Source organism: Nycticebus coucang, chromosome 16 (assembly GCF_027406575.1).
Source record: "Nycticebus coucang isolate mNycCou1 chromosome 16, mNycCou1.pri, whole genome shotgun sequence".
In the NCBI taxonomy this organism is placed as follows: Eukaryota; Metazoa; Chordata; class Mammalia; order Primates; family Lorisidae; genus Nycticebus; species Nycticebus coucang.
Genome location: NC_069795.1, coordinates 62,415,806 through 62,438,790, shown reverse-complemented (window position 1 = coordinate 62,438,790; position 22,985 = coordinate 62,415,806). Strand labels below are relative to the sequence as shown.

General features: G+C 38.0%; 1 protein-coding gene across 1 annotated transcript in view; it reads left to right on the top strand.

The window, feature by feature from the left end:
* CFAP44 (cilia and flagella associated protein 44) overlaps nt 1-22,985 on the top strand; it is a 139,594-nt gene that overhangs the window by 111,215 nt on the left and 5,394 nt on the right. Inside the window, exons 29-33 of the mRNA XM_053565814.1 lie at nt 6,660-6,770; nt 8,169-8,299; nt 9,820-9,936; nt 10,586-10,787; nt 16,184-16,344. Coding sequence (XP_053421789.1) covers nt 6,660-6,770; nt 8,169-8,299; nt 9,820-9,936; nt 10,586-10,787; nt 16,184-16,344 — 722 coding nt within the window. The remainder of the gene's footprint in view (nt 1-6,659; nt 6,771-8,168; nt 8,300-9,819; nt 9,937-10,585; nt 10,788-16,183; nt 16,345-22,985) is intronic.

The window sequence follows — 22,985 nt, the reverse complement described above, 5'->3', positions numbered from 1 at the left end:
TTTGTCTTTTTCTTGGTAATTTTCTTGAATTCTGTATAAATTCTGGTTATCTGTCTTTTATCAGATGTACAACATGCAAATATTTTCTCCCATTCTGTACGTTGTGCATTTGGTCCATTGATTGTTTTCTTGGCTATGCAAAAGTTTTTTTTTTTTTTTTTTTTTGAGACAGTCTCACTATGTCACCCTTGGTAGAGTGCCATAGCATCACAGCTCACAGCAACCTCAAACTCTTGGGCTTAAGATATTCTCTTGCCTCAGCCTCCCAAGTAGCTGGGACTACAGGCTCCCGCCACAACACCCAGCTATTTTTTGTTGCAGTTATCATTGTTTTAGCAGGCCCAGGCCAGGTTCAAACCCATCAGCCTGGGTGTATGTGGCTGGTGCTGTAACCACTGTGCTACAGATGCTGAGCCTATGCAGAAGTTTTTATTTATTTATTTATTTATTTATTTTGAGACAGAGCCTGAAGCTGTCACCTTGGGTAGAGTGCCATAGCATCACAGCTCAAGCAACCTCAAACTCCTGGGCTCAAGCGAGTCTTTTGCCTCAGTCTCCCAAGTAGCTGGGACTACAGGCGCCCGCCAAAATGCCCAGCCATTTTATGGTTGTAGCTGTCATTATTGTTTGGCAGGCCTGGGCTGGATTTGACCTGCCAGCTCTGGTGTATGTGGCTGGCGCCTTAGCCGCTTGAGATATAGGCACTGAGCCATGCAGAAGTTTTTAATTTAATCAGGTCCTATTTGTTAATTTTTGTTGTTGTGATTCCATCTGGGGATCTGCTTCATAAATTCTTTGCCTAGGTTGATGTCTGTAAGAATTTTTCTAACACTTTCTTCTAGAATTCTTGTAATTTAGTGCCTTACCTTTAAGTCTGTTATCTGTCGTGAACTAACTTTCTTGAGTAGTGAGAGGTGTGGATCTGGATTCAGTTTGCATGTGGCTATCCAATATTCCCAGTACCATTTACTACATAGGAATCCTTTCCCCCAGTGTATGTTATTGTCTGCTTTGTCAAAGATCAGATGGCAATATGAGGATGATATATCTGAGTTCTCTGTTCTGATCCATTGGTTTGTGTCTCTGTTTTTGTGCCAATATCATGCTTTTTTGGTGACTATACTCTTGTAGTATATCTTGAAGTCTGTTAAAATGATGCCTTCTGATTTGTCCTTTTTGCTTAGGTTACTTTGGCTATTTGGGCTCTTTTCTGGCTCTATATGAAACACAGAATTATCTTTTCTAGATCTGCAAACAATGACATAGCTATTTTAGTGGGAATTGTATTGAATATGTAGATCACTTTGGGTAGTATAAATATTTTAACAATATTGACTCTGCTAATCCATGAGAATGATATCTTTTTCCATTGGTTTATATCCTTTGCAATTTCTTTCTTCAGTAACTCATAATTGTCCCTGTAGAGGTCTTTTACCTTCTTGGTTAAATATATTCCTAGGTACAGTAAAGTCTCAATAGTTGACCACCTCCCTACATTGATCACCTCTTTAAGTTGACCTAATTTTCATAGATGAACATGTACCAACCACATATATATATCAGTACAGTAGGCCTAGTTCCTTCTGTTGACCACCCCATGTGTTTTTTAGAGTCCCTTGGGTTGTCAACTTACAGAGGTTCTACTGTATTTTATTTTCTTTATTGCTAGCTATTGTGAAAGATATTGAATCTGATTTGATTCTTAGCTTGACTATTGTTGGTATATAGGAGCACTATTGATTTGTATATATTAACAATTTTGTATTCTTAGACTCTTCTGAATTTGTTTATCAATTCCAGGAGTCTCTTGACAGAATCTTGGGGGTTTTCTAGATGTAATATCATATTGTCAGCAAAGAGTCGTAGTTTGACCTGTACTGTCCCCATTTGTATATCCTTGATTTCCTTCTCTTATCTGATTGCTCTGGCTAGGACTTCAGAGATAGAAGATAGAGATGGTGACAGTGGGCAACGTTGTCTAGTTCCAGACAGAAGCTGGAATGCATTCAGTTTTTCCCCATTCAGTTTGATGTTGGCTGTGGGTTTGTCATAAAGGGCTTTTATAATTTTGAGGTATGTTCCATCTATGCCTATTTTGTTAATAGTTCTTATCATAAAAGTGTGTTGAATTTTGTCAGATGCTTTCTCTGTGTCTATTGAGATGATCATATGATCTTTGGTTTTGATTCTGTTTATGTGGTGAATTCAACCTCAAAGTCCTTTGGGAGTGGTGGCTCACAGTTATAATGCCAGAACTGTGGGAAGCTGAGGCATGAGGAGTACTTTAGACAAGTAGTTCATGTAATTTATTAAATACTAGTCTGACGGTGAAAAATAGAGTGGTTGTATGAGTCCTTGAAGTGTGGTTTCTACTGAGTGTATATTGCTTTTGTACTGTTGTAAAGTTGAAAAATTATAAATAAAACCATTGTAAGTCAGGGATTGTGTGTATATTCTGCTGTTTGGCATGAAATGTTTTATTTCATCAATTAAATCCTGTTGGTTGTTTATGCTGTTAAGGTCTTCTGAATCCTTGTAGATTTTTTTTTTTTTTTTTGCAGTTTTTGGCCAGGGCCAGGTTTGAAACCGCCACCTCTGGCATATGGGGCCGGTGCCCTACTCCTTTGAGCCACAGGCGCCCCTCTCCTTGCAGATTTTCTGTGTATTTGTTCTACTAAATATTGAGGGAAGAGTGTTAAAGTCTCCAAATATAATTGTGGATTAGGGTTATTTCATTTCTCCTTCTGTTTCTACCGGTTTTTGCTTCCATATTTTGCAGCTCTGTTGTTTATGCATGCACATTTAACATTGCTGTTTCTTGGTAGATTGATATTTTTATCATTATATTTGTTTCTGATAATTTTCTTTGCTCTGAAGTCTACTTTATCTGATATTAATCTAGCTGCTCTGCTTTGATTAATATTTGCATGATGTATATTTTCCCTTACTTTTGCTTTCAGCTTGCTGATATCATTATATTGAAGTAAATTTCTGATAGCGTATGATTAGGTAATATTTTTCATTAACTTTGGAAATTTCAGACTTTTCTTTGGTATATTTAAACCATTTACTTTTATAATTATTTATATTTTAGGGCTTAAATCTACCATATTAATTTTTGTTTATTCTTTCTCTCTCTTTTTTGATGGCCTTTTCTTCTATTTTATGTTCATTCTCTCTGTTTTCTCTTTATTCTTTTTCCTGTCCTCTTGTGGTTACTTGAACAGTTTTTAGAATTCTATTTTAATTCTTTTTAGTGTTTTTGAGTGTATCTCTTTCTAGAACGTTTTTAGTGGTTGCTCTTTATATTACATTATATGTACCCAATTTTCCAAGCCCACCAATGTCATCATCATTTTATCACTTTAAGTGAAGTATAAAAACCTTTCCTAATTTGATGTTCCTTTACTTTCCTCCATTTTTAATATAATTGTGAAAATATTTCCTCCATATATGTTGCGTGAACAGAGACGCGAACGAGCAGCAGCTTTGCTGTAGGTATAAACTCGCTCCTGTAATTATTAAGTCAAGAAACAGACTATACACCGTTTGATGGCATATAGCAAAGTTCTTTATTCCACGTTTTAGTTTTATACTCTTCCAGTCACGTACACACCTAATCCATTATCTATAAGCTGAATTTGAACTTGAAAGGAAATTTATCATATCAATGTAACCACTTGTGTAGTAAATCTCTTCCTCTAAACAGTGACTAGTTTTCCGAGCAGGGCACAAAGACAAAAATAGCTATAGGGGAACAGAGTTAATCTTCAAGCATTCACTCAGTTTACTCAGTATGAAGTAACAACTGTGACCTTCCTTCAGGGCAGAGCACCTATAGACCTCTGACAATATGTTGTTAACATATGTCAACCCTCTGGCCCGTATCTCTGAGGAAGGGCAGCATGCCCTTGGATCTCAGGCTTCACGGGGTGTACTGCTTCAGAGAAAAAGGCCTAAGGAATTTTCCAAAGAGCCTAACTCTGTGAGTAACCCAGGGGGGTCCAAGCATCTTAAGCCTCTGGAAGAAAAGCATGTCATTTTAAACTCACACTGAATTTACTTTGTGTGCTTGATGTAGGATAAGTTTATTTCTAAATATTATCCTGCAATATACATCTAAATTGAGGCTCTTCCAGGGTTTTGGCATGATGATTGACTCTTAAATTGGTACTAAAATTAGATATGTATCTCATTTAAAGCTTTTGTATTAATTGGATTTCCCTAACACTGCTCTGATAATGAAAGGGATGGGTGCCTTCTTACTGTTATTAGAGGTAGAAGTCCACTTTCCTATTCAGACTTCATTGTCATCCAGGGGAAGGGGGACCTCCTTGTTACTACTGTTTGTGGATGGGAGCTTCAGCTCCATATGTAGTCTCTGCCATTGACGTGTGGGGATGGCCTTGGTACTTAGGGGCAATGATGAAAGTCTTGACTGCCCATTAATACTCTTCTGATACCACCCCTAATGGAAGGAGGAACAGTACATTATTATGGCCAGATGGGAGTGGAGGTACAGGCTACCCCCCATATTTTCTCTACAGACATCTTGGTGGTGGGAAGGGGGAGGATAGTTACTAGCTAGCATTGATAAGTGTCCTGGTTCCCTACTTGACTTTCTTTGATACCATTCTGGTTGGAGTGTTGGGGCATCTCATTATAGCCCCTTGGGAGCGGATGTCTGAGTTCCTCACTTAACCTCTGCTGATGTGAGTGAGGGGCATGCCAGAGTTTTTCTGAGGCATTTGATTGGAGTATAGTGCTTATTGTTAAACATTTTCTGTCTTGCTAGCCTGCACCTTTCCTAGTTCTTTGGGTAGAGAGAGCAAGCTTTTGGAGGGCTTTTCTCTATTGGACCTGTGGTGTTTCTAGGTTGCCAACTTATTCCTCTCCAAGTTTGAGATAGATAAGGCAAAAAGAAGACTCGAGGAACTCAACACAGTGTGGTTCTTCAGGTTCTGAGGTGCATAGTTGGTCTGCTTTCTTACCTATTTTTTCAGAGTCTCCTTCTGTTTGCTTTGCACATAATGTTTAGCTATATTTAGCAAGAGAAATAGGGAAAAGTAAATCTACTTCATTTTCAAAAAGCAGAAATCTATGTAAAGAATTTTATTCTTTTTTAATTAATTATGATATAATTTTTGTGTGAAGAATTTTAAACTTGGGCAGTGCCTGTGGTTCAAAGGAGTAAGGCACTGGCCCCATGTACCAGAGGTGATGGGTTCAAAACCCAGCCTCGGCCAAAAACTGCAATAAATAAATAAATAAATAAATAAATAAACACTAGTCTTCAAAAAAAATTTTTTTAAAGTTACGTTTGAAACTTTTCTGATTCATTTCATACAGTGGTACAGACCATTTAAAATAATTTTAAGAGAGATCTAAAATTTAGGGAATTTTCTAGAGAGTATGAGGTTCATCTCTTATGTCTAATTTGAGGTTCCACAAAACAGAAATTGCAAACTGGTGATCTGTGTTCATGGATGGCCTCAGGTGTTTTAAAAGAAAATGAGCAGGGGGAGTGGGGAGGTAGGTCTGTAACCCTCCCAAAACCCTTGACTTGTTCTAATATTAATAAATTTTTATATTTTATAAATATATATGACATTGTAAAAAAAAGTGTCCATGACATTTATTATAGAACAGTAAGGCAGACTTTATTCAGGGGAACTGCTACAGTGGAGTTTTGTAATAGGAAAGAATGATTGGAGTGGCACCTGTGGCTCAAAGGAGGAGGGCGCCAGCCCCATGTATCGGAGGTGGTGGGTTCAAACCTGGTCCCGGCCAAAAACTGCAAAAAAAAAAAAGGGAAAGAGAGATTGGGTTCGACTCTGAATATGCATATAACAAGGACAGGGGGAGATTTATAAAGGAGCACAGTGTGGGTCAGTGGACAGAAAATTACTAAGGAATAAAGTAATTATTTGCAAGGCTGTCTTAACTTGACTTTTGATGAAGGCAGGCTGGGGTGATGAGATATTAAGTGTAGGGGGGTGAGAAATTTGATTAGAGATGGAAGGAGAGTGAAGAATTTTTGCTAAACTGATTCAGCAGTATTCTTGCTGAATTGGACTAAATGGGCTAAGGACAGTGCCCAAGGCCAGGAGAACTAGTCAAAAAGAGGGTTCATACTCTCTCAAGTTTGGTAAAAAAGGAGAATGTTTGTCAACACAATGCACCCTGCAAGGTCTGGTATAGGAACCCCAAAATCAAACACTCATACTTCTACAGCAAAACATGAATATTTACACTATGTAGGTTAAGTAAAGACTGTAAAGATTATTTTGGTTCATACAACTTATGAAGATAGTTTCTGATTTTAGAACATTCTATTATTTAGGAATTGTGGGCCTATTTCACCAAGTGTGTTTTAGGCAGGTTATAACACAAGCAGCTTGGCAACTTGGTCTTGATCCCATCCGACTCGATGCTTTGTTACACAACCTTCTACAGATGTTTTTTGAGTTTGCATTCTCTATGTCCTTAACCATTTTAAACTTTTCTGAAATAAAAACATTGAGTAATTTCCTGCTTTATCTCTTGTTATTTTCCTAGTAACTGACTCCTTGAGAAATAATTTACTTTAAAAACCTGGTATTTTATTAATAGTTTAATATAGGAACTTCTCTGCTCACAACGCCATCCTCTTTCCTCAGATGAAGATGAAGAGAGTGAGGAATCAAGTGAGGAAGAATCCAGCTTGGAGAGTGATGAGGATGAGTCTGGATCTGAAAATGAGGTTTTTGATGATTCTATTTGCCCAACAAGTAAGTTGGATAAAACTACGTGTTCTCTTTAAGTATGAGGATGGATTGACAATACTGAGAAAGTCCTTTTTTTGTTTCTCAATACTGTAGAATTTAAGGAAAGTGTGGTTTAAAATGTATGAGGTATTGTCTGATGAATACCTTTTTAAGTATAAGGATGTTTATTCATTCATTCAATAATATTGAACATCTGCTATGTCCAAGGCACTTATCTGGTGCTAGGGATACATCAAAGCACACAGCAAACTCCTCTGCCCTCATGGAGCTCACATTTTAGTGGAGAAAGAGAATAAATATAATAAGTAAATTAAACAATCTTAGAAGGCAATACATACTATGGGAAAAGAAATTAAGGGAGTTTAGGAGTGGGGATGGTGAAGAGAGGTTGCTGTTTTAAATAGCATGGTAATGAATATATTGGGAGCTCCCTGGATGATTTATTATCTGTTCCATTAGACAGTCATTTTTAAGAGACAAATTATCAGATAATCAACAGTTGATTCAGAGATAGAAATTATGTAGCAAGATTCATTTTATAGAGAAACACCAGATAGTAATTTATATATTTTTTTACAATTTGTAAGGGCAGTTTGTACCAGTTTCCTGGAAATGGATGGCAATTTGTAGTCACTGTTTTCACTGGTGAAATTAGTCTGGACCGGGGAGACCAACATTAGTCTTAATAGATGAATGGCTCACTAGAGAAAAGACAGATTTTTCTGGTCTGTAGTTTATTTTTCCAGACATTTCAAATATAGTATTAGTTAAATTTTAAAGTTCAATTTTGAATGAGGTTTAAATCTTGTTTTACTTCTGAAAAAAAGTCTTAAAACCATAATAGTTTTGAGTGAAATACAGCATGAAAACCTTGTGGTGCAACTTGTTGTTTTACAGGCTTGAACAATGACTCACAGCTAGTGTAGTTGTAGAAGTAGGGCTAGAACGAAGGTTCCCAAACTCCATTTTAGCATTCTATTTTTACATTCTCTGACTATCACTTGGTGGATAATCCCATTATTTCCACTTAAATCCCATTCTGTCATGCACCTGTTTTGTCACTGCTCTGAGATTTAGGGTCTTCACTTATAAAATGGAAACAATGATTTTACCTTGCAAGGTCTATGAGCTTTGAGTGAGATGAGATGCATAAAGGACCTAGTACAAAGCCTGGCTCAGAGCATTGCTCAGAACATCAATACTAGTGTCATTGTTACCATTATGGTTATTAATACTATTATTAATTTGCAACTGGAGCAATGGAGCCATAGTGTAGGAAAGGCTTGCTAGAGTATACCCACAAACAGACATTACTGATTCTGAAACTCCAAAGTTCATACTTCTAGTACCACCACATTCCAAAACAAATAGGACTGTTTTTAATTTTAATTCTCTTTTCAGATTGTGATGTGGGTCTTTTTGAAATGGCCCTTCAACTTCGAGAGAAAAGGCTGGACATTGAGGAGGCCTTAGTTGAAGAAAAGAAAATTGTTGAAAACCTCAAAAAGGAATATGATACACTGTCCAAAAAAGTACGGTGGTACTTTTGTACTGATGTATCCTCTCTCAAAATGCTACACTTCATCCTAGTTTTAGTATTGCCATTTCATAGCAATGACAGTATTAGGACTTCTCCTCAGCAAAGAAACATTTCAAATGTGGCGGGTTTTTTCTCCTTAAGTACATTTGTGGTGGGGCCATTGCTCTTTTTTTTTTTTTTGAGGCAGAGTCTCACTTTGTCACCCGGTAGAGTGCCATGGCATCAGCTCACAGCAACCTCAGACACTTGGGCTCAAGTGATTCTCTTGTCTTCACCTCCCAAGTAGCTAGGACTACAGGTGCCCGCCATAACGCCTGTCTAGTTTTTCTATTTTTAGTAGAGATGGAGTCTCACTCTAGCTCAGACTGGTCTCAAACTCAGGCAATCCGCCCATCTCAGCCTCCCAGAGTGCTGGGATTACAGGCGTGAGCCACCGTGCCCAGCCTGCTCTTTTGATGATTAGATTTTATCTTTGTCGTTGGTCTCCAAACTTTTTTAATGACATTATAAGTAACATTTTAAGAGTCCACCCCCTATAATTCATCTATATTTATAAATTGTATTCATGAACTATTATTCTAATATAGTTCTATATTTTTGTACTTTATGGAACACAAAAACAGAATTTGAAAGAATGAGATAAAATTAAATAGAGATATGAACTCTGATGTTTTCACTCTGCACCCAGAGATCATTTTATTGATCCTCTGGGAACATGCCTCCCATGTTGGCCACTAAGCTAAACTTCTGGTACACTAGTGAGTGATTTCTGCCCTATCCGTTCATTTTCCCTCTTAGGTATTGCCCTGGCAGGGGTCCTCAAACTTTTTAAACAGGGGGCCAGTTCACAGTCCCTCAGACCATTGGAGGGCCGGACTATAGTTTAAAAAAAAAAACTATGAACAAATTCCTATGCATACTACACATATCTTATTTTGAAGTAAAAAAACAAAACGGGAACCAATACAATAACACCGCTGCATGTGGCCCTCTTAACTCAATTAATATTCAGAAATATTTTTGATAGTTTTTTTCTTTTTATGTTTACAAATAGAGAATGATTTGGAAACCTTTTAGGTTTTCTAGGAGATGAAGAAAATGCTTTTGAAATACTATAATTAGTAGTTTCATTGCCTTAAAGGAATATTTTTTTTTTTCAATTTATTGGAGTCATTATGACTTGAACAAGGTTCCTTCCATTCCGACAAAGACATTCCAAGCTGAGGACTGCTTTTCATGCAGAAACCAAAGGGAGATAAGGACATGTTTTCTGAGCTATTATTCACCAAACCATTACAATTCTGGGCACATAGAAACAATTGAAAAAGTGGTGTGGATCATAATTTGGCAGAAGAAATATTAATGTTTCTTGGGGTACAAACTGGGACTGTGTACTTAATCACAGCCCAACAAAGCCAATCCTGCTTTTGCTTTGCTTCCTCCCAACATTTACCACCTTAGATATATGCTCAGTGAATCTTGTCACCATTTCACACATGGGGCTTTCTGCAGGTCAAAGTCGTGGCAGCTAATCTGAATGCAGCGGAGGAAGACCTGGAGGCTTACCAGCGAGAGAAGCAGCAGCGGCTCAATGAACTGCTGGTTGCGATTCCACTCAAGCTGCACCAGGTAATGTGTCCAGATTGTCTGCCCTGCCTCCTCTGAGCAGAAGAGTCATCACACGCAGGTTTTTCCAGAGAAAGACCCAGGGGTCACTAACGGGGAGAGTCGTGGTCCTTTGCCGAGAATTCTGAGAATGACACTCAAACTTTTCTTACCCACTGTCAGATTGTTGTAGAATAGTAATATCAAAACAAGACTTTCTCCCCATGAATTTATCATGTTGAAAATCCAATTATTGCAGGTTTGGAGAAATGAAGAGTTATGTCCTAAGAATGGGATGGCCTGGAGGCTGAAGCCTTGGGTCTTACACTCTTGCCCCCTTTCACACCATCTTTAAATAGTCAGGAAGTAATGATGCAAGAATGATCTTTACTTCATCTCTACTGCTAAGGAGGAGGTCAAGACAAAAGGAAAATATTTGTTCTTTCCCCCTCTCTTTGTTTGTTTCCACTCTCTACTTGAAGTGCAACTTATATTAAATAGCAGGAATGTAACAGTGAGAGAAAAGGCTCATGGTATCCTCTTTTTTCAGGTTAAGAGGACAAGCTGTGTTTTTAAAAAATATATGCCCTCTTGTGCTTTCTACGTATTATCTTGCAGTCAGTTTCCTTATCTATTTTGTTGTTGTTGTTCTTGATTTGTTTTGTTTTTACAGATAGAGTATATGGTATTTGGAGAAATACCTGCTGATCTTTCTGGTACCTTGGTCTTCTCTAACCACTCCTTGGACCGGCTGCAAGAACGGATCATACAACTCCAGGAGGAAAACGTCAAGCAACAGAAACTGAACAAAGAATGTCGAGAGAGACGTAAACAGCTTGTTCGAGAAAAGAAAGAGATGGCAAAAACTATACACAGTGAGTGTTTCACCCCGTGGCCTAACTCCTAATATATGTTGATAAGAGAGGGAAGTATCAAGCATCATATCACCTTTCCATCTTCCTACTTCACATGTCTCCTGATACCATGAAAAGATCACTCTTCTATTTTAAAAGGAGAAATCCTTTATCATAGATTCCGTTTCTCATTGTATGTGATTAAGATGGAGAATGTAATAACCCAGGTACCCATTACTCAGCTTAAGAAATAAAACATTGAAGGTATAATTGAAGCCCCTTCTCGTTCTAATGCTATTGCACTAGTCCTTCTCCAGGGTTACCCACCAGGTATGTAGTGTCTGCATATGTGTATTTCCACACACAATATATAGAACTACCTTGCATATTTTTAACTGTGATGATGGTTGATGAGGTTGAACATCTTTACAGGCTTTTATTTACCATTATATTTGTTTCCTTTTCTATAACTAGCCTATCATATCTTTTGGCCAGTTTTCATTTCTATTTTGTATTTGTTTTCTTCTTGATTCTTAGGAAGCTTTATATATATATGTCTTTTGTTCCCTAAATGCACTTCAAATCTTTTCTAGTTTGTGGCTTGCCTTTTTACTTGGCTAGTGTATCTTTTTGGAATACAGATGTTTTAAATCTTAATATAGTAAATTTTATCCATCTGTTTATTTATAGTGTATACATTTTGTGCATGTGTGCGCTCTTGTGCAAGCACTTGTGTATGTGTGTGTGTCTTGTTTAAGAAATCCTTTCTTATTTTGAAGTCATAAAGATTTTTTTGATCCAGCAATTCCACTGGTGGTATTATATCCAAAGGAAATTAAATTAGTAAGCAGCAGGTGGAAGAGATATCTGCTCTCCCATGTTCATTGCAGTGTTATTCACAATCACCAAGATAACTAAGTGCCCACAAACAGACGAATGAATAAAGAAAATGTGACATATATATACAATGAAATACTATTCAGCTTTTGAAAAGAAGGAAATCCTTTTATATGGAACAACATGGATGACCCTGGAGGTTAAGTGAAATAAGCGAGGCATAGAAAGACAAATATAGCATGATTTCACTTATCTATAGAATGTAGAACTTGAACTCACAGAAATAAAGAATAGAGTAGTGGTTACCAAGGGCTTTCTTGGGGTAGGGGAGCTGGAGAGATGTTGGTCAAAGGACACAAAATTTTAGTTAAATAGGAGGAACATGCTCAAGAGATCTATTGTATATGGTAGTGAGTAAAATTAATAACAATGTATTATATTTTTGAAAATTGCTGAGAGGAGCTTTCAAGTGTTCTCACATAACAAAAAGTATGTGAGGTAATGCATATGTTACTGAGCTCTATTTAACAATTCCATAATATATGCATATTTCAAAACAACACATGCATGATAAATATATACAATTTTTGTCAGTTTAAGAAATATATTTTTCTATAGTAGTGTTCTTCACATTTGTGCTTTTAATTCACCTAGAATTGAGGTATATAAGATGAATAGTGCAAAGATAATTATCTTTTAAATTAATTCTTATAATATTTGATAACTAGAACTATGTGTAATGTAATATTACAACAAAACCAATCCTGTGACCCTGCCACCTGACTTATTAACAATAACATTACCAATACTGTAGCATCTACATGTAAGCATCTCTCTATCCCACTCTCTGCCCACAACCAGAGAGCCATTATTCCCAATTTTGTATTTAGCATTCCTTTTCTTTAAAAAAAAATTTTAACACATTTATATGTATTTCTAGATTAAGACATTGCTTTAGAGTTTTATAAAATATTATGTCATATATAGCCTTTTGAAACATACTTTTTCACTTAATATTATATTTCTAAGATCAGATTTGGTCTTATATGTAGCTATAGTTCATTTTCATTGTTGTAAAATATAATATCATGTGATTATACTAAAATGTATTCATTCTTCTCCTGACAGTGGGTATGTAGATTGTTTCAGGTTTTTTGCTTTGATAATGCAGCTGTGAACTTCAATAAGTAATATAAGTACACCAGCTGCGTTGTAGGGCATGTATTTATTTAAAAATAATGTCAACTTGTCTTCCAGAATTATTATACCAATTTACAATCCAATCATCAACACCTAAGAGTTCCTTTTGAGCTACATATGTCTTGAAAATACGTAATCTTATTAGGCTTCAAATTCCTGCCAAATGAGAAGGTAGAAAATGGTAAATTATGTTCTTAATTTGCATTTTTTTAACCACTAATTGGGATAAGCACTTTTTGTATATTTCAGAGATTTTAATGTTTCCTATTTTATAAAATGCCTATTCTTGTATTTTGCTCAATTTTCTATTGATTTGTTTGCCTTTTAAAAGATTGATATGTAGGGCAGTGCCTGTGGCTCAAAGGAGTAGGGCGCTGGCCCCATATGCCGGAGGTGGTGGGTTCAAACCCAACCCCAGCTGAAAACTGCAAAAAAAAAAAAAAAAAAAAAAAAAAAAAATTGATATGTAGGAATTAATTTTTTGATATTATTCCTTTATTAGCTATGTGTTTTCCAAATGTCTTCTCCTATTTTAGTGTTTTTACTTTTATAGTGGATTTTGATGAACAAAAACAGACTCATTTCAATTTGCCAATCTTTTATTTTAGGCTTAGTAATTTTTTGTTTTTTTGAGACAGGATTCTGTTTTGTTGTCCTGGGTAGAGTGCAGTGGCATCATCATAGCTCATTGCAACCTCAAACTCCTGGGTTCAAGCAATACTCCTGCTTCAGCCTCATGAGTAGCTGGTACTAGAGGATCATGCCAGAGTGCCTGGTTAATTGTTCCATTTTTTTGTAGAGGTGGGGCCTTGCTCTTGCTCAGGCTGCTCTTGAACTCCTGGCCTCAACTGATTTTTTCCACCTCAGCCTCCCAAAGTGCTAGGATTACAGGCATGAACTACCATGCTAAGCCCAAATGCTTTATTATTTTTTAATTTATTTTTTAAGTTGGAGTAAAATATAGGTAACAGAATATTTATCATTTTAACCATTTGTAAGTCAATGATTCAATAGCATCAAATATATTCATGTTGTTGTGTCACCATCACTATATCCACCTTCTGAACTTTTTTCATCTTCCCAAACTGAGCTCCATACCCATTAAACAATAACTCCCCATTTCCCTCTTCCCCCAACTCCTGGAAACCAGCGTTCTTTCTACTTTCTGTATCTCTAAATTTCACTACTCTAAGTACCTCATATGAATAGAATCTTTGTCATTTTGTGACTGGCTTATTTTATTTAGCATAATGTTTCCCAGGTTCATCCGTGTTAGCATGTGTCAGCATGTGTCAGAATTTTCTTCCTTTTAAAGGCCCAATAATATTCCATTACGCATACAGTATATGCCACATTTTGTTTTTTATCTATTCATTTGTTAATGGACACTTGGATTGCTTCCATCTTTCAACTACTGTGAAAAGTGCTGCTATGAACATTGGGTGTACAAATATCTATTTTCTTCTTCCAATTGTTTTGGGTATATAGCCTGAAGTGGGCTTGCTGGACCATATATGGCTTGGAAGTGATGGGTGTGGTTCCTTGTTGTTGCCTTTCTTCATTCCTAGACCCCACAGGGAAGGACAGCAGGGTCTAGAACATGGGGGTTGGAAGGGGTAGGTTCTTTTCATTCCAGGCTCATGGCCAGGGGAAGGTGGGTGGTGAGTGTTACAGAAGCTAGTGTCCTAGTGAAGGAGAAGGACATTAGGCTGGGTCCATAAGGGGAATGGCAAGAGTAAGAGTAGATGTCCTATTATATGAGGAAAGGGATATCTGCCGTGGGAGAGGGGTACGCTCTTCTTTGGGGCTCATTGAAGGGATTCCAGATTCTCCCTGAGAGGGGCCCAGCAGGCAGCCATGGGCTTATGTATGAACAATTCATTCACTTTATTTGCATTACTGATTACTAGGGCCACCACATTGTGCCAGTCCATGGAGTACTACTCACATAGGGTAGAAAGTGAATGATCCCAGCCTGGATTGTGCAAAGTGGAAGCCACGATAATTATACTATTATACTTCAATTGTAACAATTTATCCAAATACACATTTCTGTAACAGAATTGCCAGCCTGACAACATATTGAGACCCCCAGCTCTACAAAAGATAGAAAAAAATAGCCTGGCATGGTGGCATCTGCCTGTAGTTCCAGCTGCTTAGGAGGCTGAGGCAGGAGCGTCTCTGGAGTCCAGGAGTTTGAGGTTGCTGTGAGCTGTGATGATACTACTGCAGTCTAGCTTAGGGAATAGAGCAAGACCCTGTCAGAAAAAAAAAAGAGAGAGAGAGAGAGAGAGAGAAGGAAAGGAAGAAAAGAATTGTATCATCTTGTTACAACTTAGGGCCTTCAAACATCATGTAGGGGACAGTCTAATGACTGAGAAAGTCTTATAACAAGACTATTTTCTTGGAGAGCTTGAGCTCCACAAGAATAATTTTCTCCTGGTGTTCTAGTGTTTTCACATTGGAGAAAGATGATGAATGAAAGTGAAAGATATTGCAGGTAATATGGAGGTAATTGTTAAGAAGGAAAGCTTTAAATGGAGTGAGAAAGTAAGTGCTGAGGTCCATGGGAGGTAGGGGAGGGCTCCCTGGGAAGGTGACCTACCTGGTCACATGGGGTTCTCCAGCCTCAGCATCAGGAAATGAATGTCCCCAGTCTCACAGCTTTCAGAAGAGCTCTCTGGGGAAGAACAGTCCAGACAGAGAGGGGCTTAGATGGGGGTGAGTCTGGCATCTCTGCAAAGCCAAGTGGGCCAGTGTGTCTGCAGCAGAGCATGTGAGCAGGTGTGTAGGAGAGGTGCAGGCAGGAGAGGAGGTGGGAGAGAGGTGAGCAGGTGAGCAGGAGAGGTGTGGGCAGGAGAGGTGAGCAGGTGAACAGGAGAGGTGCGGGCAGGAGAGGTGCGGGCAGGAGGAGGTGGGAGAGATACCAGGGTAGGCAGGCTTACCATGCAAGGCCTCAGCACCCCTGTGAAAACTTTACTTTTACTTGGAGTAAGACAAGAGACTTCTATGAAGTGCCGGCTCTGGTCTTAACACTAGGCTAGATGCTATTTAGCCCAATAATTAAAAAAAAATTTAAAGTTCATAATCTAGTTGGTGCCTGCTAACAGTCCGAGGAGAGGCAAATCTGAGTGTGTGAGCCAGTTGGGAAAAATAAGTCAGTGTTACACAGGACTTTGAAGATGAAAAGACAGTACTGAAATGGGCATTTTAAATGAGGAAAGCACCAGGCACAAAGTCACAGAGGAAAAATCGGCTGGTAACATAAAACCTTTTACTGTCTTGCAAAAGCTGTTCCTTAGCATTTCATATTATTGACTGTTCTTTTAATAATAATGGGAGCCATGGCCGAACTGAGGACAGTGACTGTCTTCTTTTAGAAATGGAAGAAACAGTCACTCAACTAATGATCAGCAAGTTTGGCCGAGTGATAGACCTCGAAGCCCTTCAGACGCTGTCTGTTAATGTAACACTTGAAGAACTAAAGATTAAAAAACTTCGGAAGGAGCTGTTGAATGCGAAGGAAATGAAGATGTGGGAGGTAAGGAGGAGAGAACAGGTGATCTTCTTTGGTGGAATCCGGGTGGAAGCAAGAAATCCTGGTGAGCACCTGTGCAGCTGGAGCTGGGTCGGGGTCCATTCAGCTCCCTCGGATCTGAGGCCCATCTTGGCTCGCTGCTGTTTACGTAGTTGGAGGGACTTGTTCATCTTGGGGTAAAACCACTGGCACTGGGTTTTGGGATTCAAGTTTCATGTAAATATGATGGAAAATGGATGAAAGATGATGGAGAGATCCCACCTTGAGACCTACATTAAGGTATAAATGCTATGACAATGTTAAAAATGTCTCTGCTATCTTCTGAGAATTCTAATTGTATTATTGTATAGTTTTGCATGCTGTTCCAATTTGCAAATTACAAATCACCTCTAAGTAGTAAATTTTATAACAATGCATAGACTATTTGGCTGGTAGCATCTTAGAAGCTGGCCCATGAGACGAGAGTGCCCTGGGGCCAGCCTGATTCAGGGAGAAGAGCTCTTACAAAGATTGAATAAGTGCACAAATCATTATGAACTCTCCAATCTCCTGTCTTATCCCATCAGTAGATGGGATAGTGCTATATTAACATCTTTGTTAATCCAAGATTTACTACTATACTTTGAAGAAGTGAATTATTTGTGTTCATCTTAATGGAACTGGTCCCTATCAGGGAAGTACTGGAGATAATCTGTGCAATCTAAAATAATTTGTTGGAGCCACAAGAAAACAAAAGAAAGCTGTTGTACAGGTGTGTGGCCATTCAAGCCATTTACCTTGAGGATCCTGGGCCAAAATGGGAAAGAGCAGTATATGAAAATATGCCACTTAAATCATCATGCTATCTTCAAGTAATGAGTGTCACCAAACAATCTGTATTAGTTTCATTCCTCAACCAAAGAGCAATGTCTATGTCTGTTTTATTTCTACCTACAAATATATTGAGCGTACTTACATTCCTCTTATCTTTTAATCAAACCAGACCCAATGCAGTTGTTTCCGGCTGTCTCTTCCTAGTGGCTTCTGATGGTGTATCAGTATGTCCACATTGTTCCATTTCCCTCATGATTTACTTATTTATTTTTTTTATTGTTAAATCTTAGCTGTGTATATTAGTGCAATCAAGGGGTACAATGTGCTGGTTTCATTTACAATCTGAAATATTCTCATCAAATTGTTCAACGTAGCCTTCGTAGCATTTTCTTAGTTATTGTATGTAGACATTTGTATTCTACATTTAGTAAGTTTTGCCTGTACCCATTCTAAAATGCACTGTAGGTGTGACCCCACCCATTACCCTCCCTCCACCCTAACCTCCCCACTCCCTTCCCCTTCCTTGGCCCTTTCCTCATAGTCTTGTACTATAGTTGGGTTATAGCCTTCATGTGAAAGCTATAATTTAGGCTTCATGTGAAAGCTATAATGTAGGGCTGAGTACATTGGATACTTTTTCTTCCATTCCTGATATACTTTGCTAAGAAGAATATGTTCTAGCTCCATCCATGTAAACATGAAAGAGGTAAAGTCTCCATCTTTCTTTAAGGCTGCATAATACTCCATGGTATACATGTACCACAATTTGCTAGTCCATTCGTGGGTCGATGGGCACTTGGGCTTCCTCCATGACTTAGCGATTATGAATTGGGCTGCAATAAACATTCTGGTACAGATGTCTTTGTTATATTGTGATTTTTGGTCTTCTGGGTTAAAACCTAGTAAAGGAATTATTGGATCGAATGGCAGGTCTATTTTTAGGTCTCTAAGTATTCTCCAAACATCCTTCCAAAAGGAATGTATTAGTGTGCATTCCCACCAGCAGTGTAGAAGTGTGCCCTTTCCTCCACATCCACACCAACATCTCTGGTTTTAGGATTTTGTTATGTGGGCTCTTACTGGGGTTAGGTGATATCTCAAAGTAGTTTTGATTTGCATTTCTCTGATGATTAAGGATGATGAGCTTTTTTTTCATGTGTTTGTAGATCGTGCGTCTGTCTTTTTTAGAGAAGTTTCTCTTCAAGTCCCTTGCCCACCCTGACATGGGATCACATGTTCTTTTTTTGCTAATACGTTTGAGTTATCTATGGATTCTGGTTATTAGAACTTTATCGGAGGTATAACCTGCAAATATTTTCTCCCATTCTGAGGGCTGTCTGCTTGCTTTACTTACTATGTTCTTGGCTGTGCAGAAGCTTTTTAGTTTGATCAGGTCCCAGTAATGTATTTTTGATACTGCTTCAATTGCCTGGAGAGTCCTCCTCATAAAATATTCACTCAGGCCGATTCCTTCAAGAGTTTCCCCTGCACTTTCTTTAAGTATTTTTATAGTTTCATGTCTTAAGTTTAAATCTTTAATCCAGTCAGAGTCTATCTTAGTTAATGGTGAAAGGTGTGGGTCCAGTTTCAGTCTTCTACAGGTTGCCAGCCAGTTCACCCAGCACCATTTGTTAAATAGGTAATCTTTTCCCCACTGAATGTTTTTAATTGGCTTGTCAAAGATCAAATAACAGTAAGTAGCTGGATTCATCTCTTGGTTCTCTATTCTGTTCAGACATCTACTTCTCTGTTTCTGTGCCAATACCATGCTGTTTTGATCACTATCGATTTATAGTACAGTCTCAGTTCTGGTAGCATGATTCTTCCTGCTGTGTTTTTATTGCTGAGTAATGTTTGGGCTATTAGAGGTTTTTTATGATTCCATATAAAATGAAGTATAATTTTTTCAAGATCTTTAAAATATGACAATGGAGCTTTAATAGGAATTGCATTAAAATTATATATTGCTTTGGGTAGAATAGACATTTTAATAATGTTGATGCTTCCCAGCTGTGAACATGGTATGTTTTTCCATTTGTTAACATTTTCAGCTATTTCTTTTCTTAAAGTTTCATAGTTCTCTTTGTAGAGATCGTTCATGTCCTTTGTTAGGTATACTCCCAAATATTTCGTATTCTTTGGCACTACTGTGAAAGGAATAGAGTCCTTGACTGTTTTTTGGCTTGGTTATTGTTGGTATATATAAAGGCTACAGATTTATGAGTGTTGATTTTGTAGCCTAAGACATTGCTGTATTCCTTGATCACTTCTAAAAATTTTGTAGTAGAATACCTAGTATTTTCCAGATATATGATCATATCATCTGCGAAGAGTGAAAGTTTGATCTCTTCTGACCTTATGTGAATACCCTTGATCGCCTTTTCTTCCCTAATTGCAATGGCTAAACTTCCATTACAATGTTAAAGAGCAATGTAGACAATGGGCAACCTTGCCTGGTTCCTGATCTAAGTGGAAATGATTTCAATTTAACTCCATTCAATACTATATTCGCTGTGGGTTTGCTGTACATGGCCTCTATTCGTTTAAGAAATGTCCCTTCTATACCAATTTTCTAAAGTGTTCTGATCATGAAGGGATGCTGAATATTATCAAAAGCTTTTTCTGCATCAGTTGAAAGAATCATATGGTCCTTATTTTTTAGTTTGTTTATGTGCTGAATTACATTTATAGATTTATGTATATTGAACCAGCCTTGGGACCCTAGTATAAATCTCACTTGATTGTGGTGTATAATTTTTTTGATGTGTTGTTGGATTCTGTTTGTTAGGATCTTGTTGAATATTTTTGCATCTATATTCATTAGTGATATTGGTCTATAATTTTCTTTTCTTGTTGGGTCTTTCCCTGGTTTGGAGATCAAGGTGATGTTTGCTTTGTAGAATGTGTTGGGTAATATTCCTTCTTTTTCTATATTTTGGAAGAGGTTTAGTAATATAGGTACTAGTTCTTCTTTAAAGGTTTGGTAGAATTCTGATGTAAAGCCATCTTGTCCTGGGCTTTTCTTTTTAGGGAGATTTTGTATAGTTGACGGTATTTCAGAACTTAATATAGGCCTGTTCAACATTTCCTCTTCATTCTGGCTTAGTCTTGGTAGGTGGTGTACTTCCAGGTATTGGTCAATTTCTTTCAGATTTTCATATTTCTGGGAGTAGAGTTTCTTGTAGTATTTGTTAAGGATTTTTCGGATTTCTGAGGGGTCTGTGGTTATTTCATCATTACCATTTCTGATTGATGAAATTAGAGATTTTACTCTTTTTTTCCTGGTTAGGTTGGCCAAAGGTTTATCTATTTTATTGATCTTTTCAAAAAACCAACTTTTAGATTTATTGATCTATTGTATAATTCTTTAGTTTTCAATTTCATTTAATTCTGCTCTGATTTTGGTTATTTCTTTTCTTCTGCTGGGTTTGGCGTTGGAATGTTCTTCCTTTTCCAGTTGCTTAAGATGTCCCATTAAGTTATTAACTTCCTCGCTTTCCGTTTTCTTGAGGAAGGCTTGCAGTGCTATAAATTTCCCTCTTAGGACGGCCTTTGCATTATCCCAGAGGTTCTGGTAATTCATGTCTTCATTGTTGTTTTGTTCCCAAAATTTGGTGATTTCCTCCAATCTTAAGATGGCTTAGTCTATAACCCATCTATCCTTCAGCATAAGGTTGTTTAGCTTCCATGTTTTTGTATGGGTACGCAGGTTCCTGTTGTTATTGAGTTCAACTTTTATTCCATGATGGTCTGAGAAGATGCAAGGAATAATTTCTATTTTTTTTAATTTGCTGACGTTAGATTTGTGGCCTAGGATGTGGTCGATTTTGGAGTATATCTGTGGGCTGATGAGAGGAATTTGTATTCAGTTTTGTTGGGATGAAATGTTCTGTAGCTGTCCTTTAAGTCCAAGTGTTGAATGGTTATGTTTAAATCTAAAATTTCTTTGCTTAGCTTCTTTCTGGAGGACCTATCCAGCACTGCTAAAGGGGTGTTAAAATCTCCAACTACTATGGAACTGGAGGAAATCAAGTCGCTCATGTCTGTCAGAGTTTCTCTTATAAATTGAGGTGCGTTGTGGTTGGGTGCATAAATATTAATAATTGAAATCTCATCATATTGAGTATTACCTTTAACAAATATGAAGTGTCCATCCTAATCCTTCCTTATTTTGGTTGGTTTAAAGCCTATTGCATCTGTGAATAGGATTGCAATGCCTGCTTTTTTCTGCTTTCCATTTGCCTGGAGTATAGATGACCATCCCTTCACCTGAGTCTATATTTGTCTTTTAATGTAAGATGCGATTCATGTATGCAGCAGATATCTGGCTTGAGTTTTTGTATCCAGTCAGCCAACCTGTGCCTCTTTAGAGGACAATTTAAACCATTCACATTAATTGAGAATATTGATAAGCCTTTCAAGAGTCCGGTGGACGTTTTTAATCCTTTTGTGACTGTGGAAGTTGGAATGTTATCAAAATTTTCTGGGTGGGTTTACTTGTGTGGTGGAGGATTACACTGGTCTTTATGGAGGATAGGTCTGAGAATATCCTGGAGAGCTGGTTTAGTTATGGCAAATTTCTTCAACATGTGAGTGTCATTGAAGTATTTAATTTCTCCATCGTAAATGAAGCTCAGTTTAGCTGGGTACAGGATCCTGGGTTGAAAGTTATTTTGTTTTAGGAGATTAAAAGTCGATGAGCATGCTCTTCTAGCTTGAAAGGTTTCAGCAGAGAGATCTACAGTTATTCTAATATTTTTGCCCTTGTAGGTGATGGTTTTCTTTCGTCTGGCTGCTTTCAGAATTTTCTCCTTCATATTAACTTTAGTGAAATTGATTATGATGTGTCTGGGGGATGTCTTTTTGGGTTGAGTCGTGCTGGAGTTCTGAAATTGTCTGCTATCTGAATTTCAGAATCTCTTGGCATGTCTGGCAAGTTCTCCTTCATAATCTCATGGAGAACAGAGTCTGTGCCTTGTGAAGCCACTTTGTCGCTTTCGGGGATCCCTATAAGACGAATATTCGTCTTCTTCAAATTATCCCAGAGCTCTCTGAGAGAGTTATCTGTTTTTGCCCTCCATTTCTCTTCCTCTTTGAGAGTTTGGAGTGTTCGAAAGCTTTGTCTTCATTGTCAGAAATCCTTTCTTCTGCTTGCTACATTCTATTACTAAGGGATTCTACTGTGTTTCTCAGATCTTTGAGGGCTGCAACTTCTTGTCTCAATGTGTCAAAATCTTTGGTCATTTGGTCTTTAAATTCGTTGAATTCTTGAGATATCTTTTGGGTTACTGCTTGGAATTCTAATTCAATCTTATTTGCTATCCAGATTCTGAATTCGATTTCTGACATCTCAGCTATTTGTTTGTGCATGGGATCTTGTGCTGTGTCTGCCCCATTGATCCTTGGGGGAGTTGATCTACCCTGATTATTCATATTGCCAGAGTTTTTCTGTTGATTTTGCCTCATGATTGTTTTTCACCATTGCCTCTGGCCATCCTCAGAGTTGGGGAGGTGTCTCTCCAAGATTAGACCCCAGTGGGATCACTCTATTGTTGCTGGATCTTTGTAGGAGTGACCCTGTGTAGTTCCTCTGGGGCTGCCCCAGCCCAAGGGAGTTCTGGTTGTGGAAGCAGCTCTGGAGTGTGACACACCCAGCAACAGGGCAGGAGGTGGTGCACACAGTTCTGGGAGTGCCTGGTGCCCAGTTACTTTGGCACAGAGAGCCCAAGGCTCCAGCAGTCTCTGGCCAGGAGAAGGTCTCTGCGCAGAGGCAGGGAGGGCTCCAGAGGGCACGTGGCTACCAGAATCCCTGGCTAGATGAGCGAGCTGGT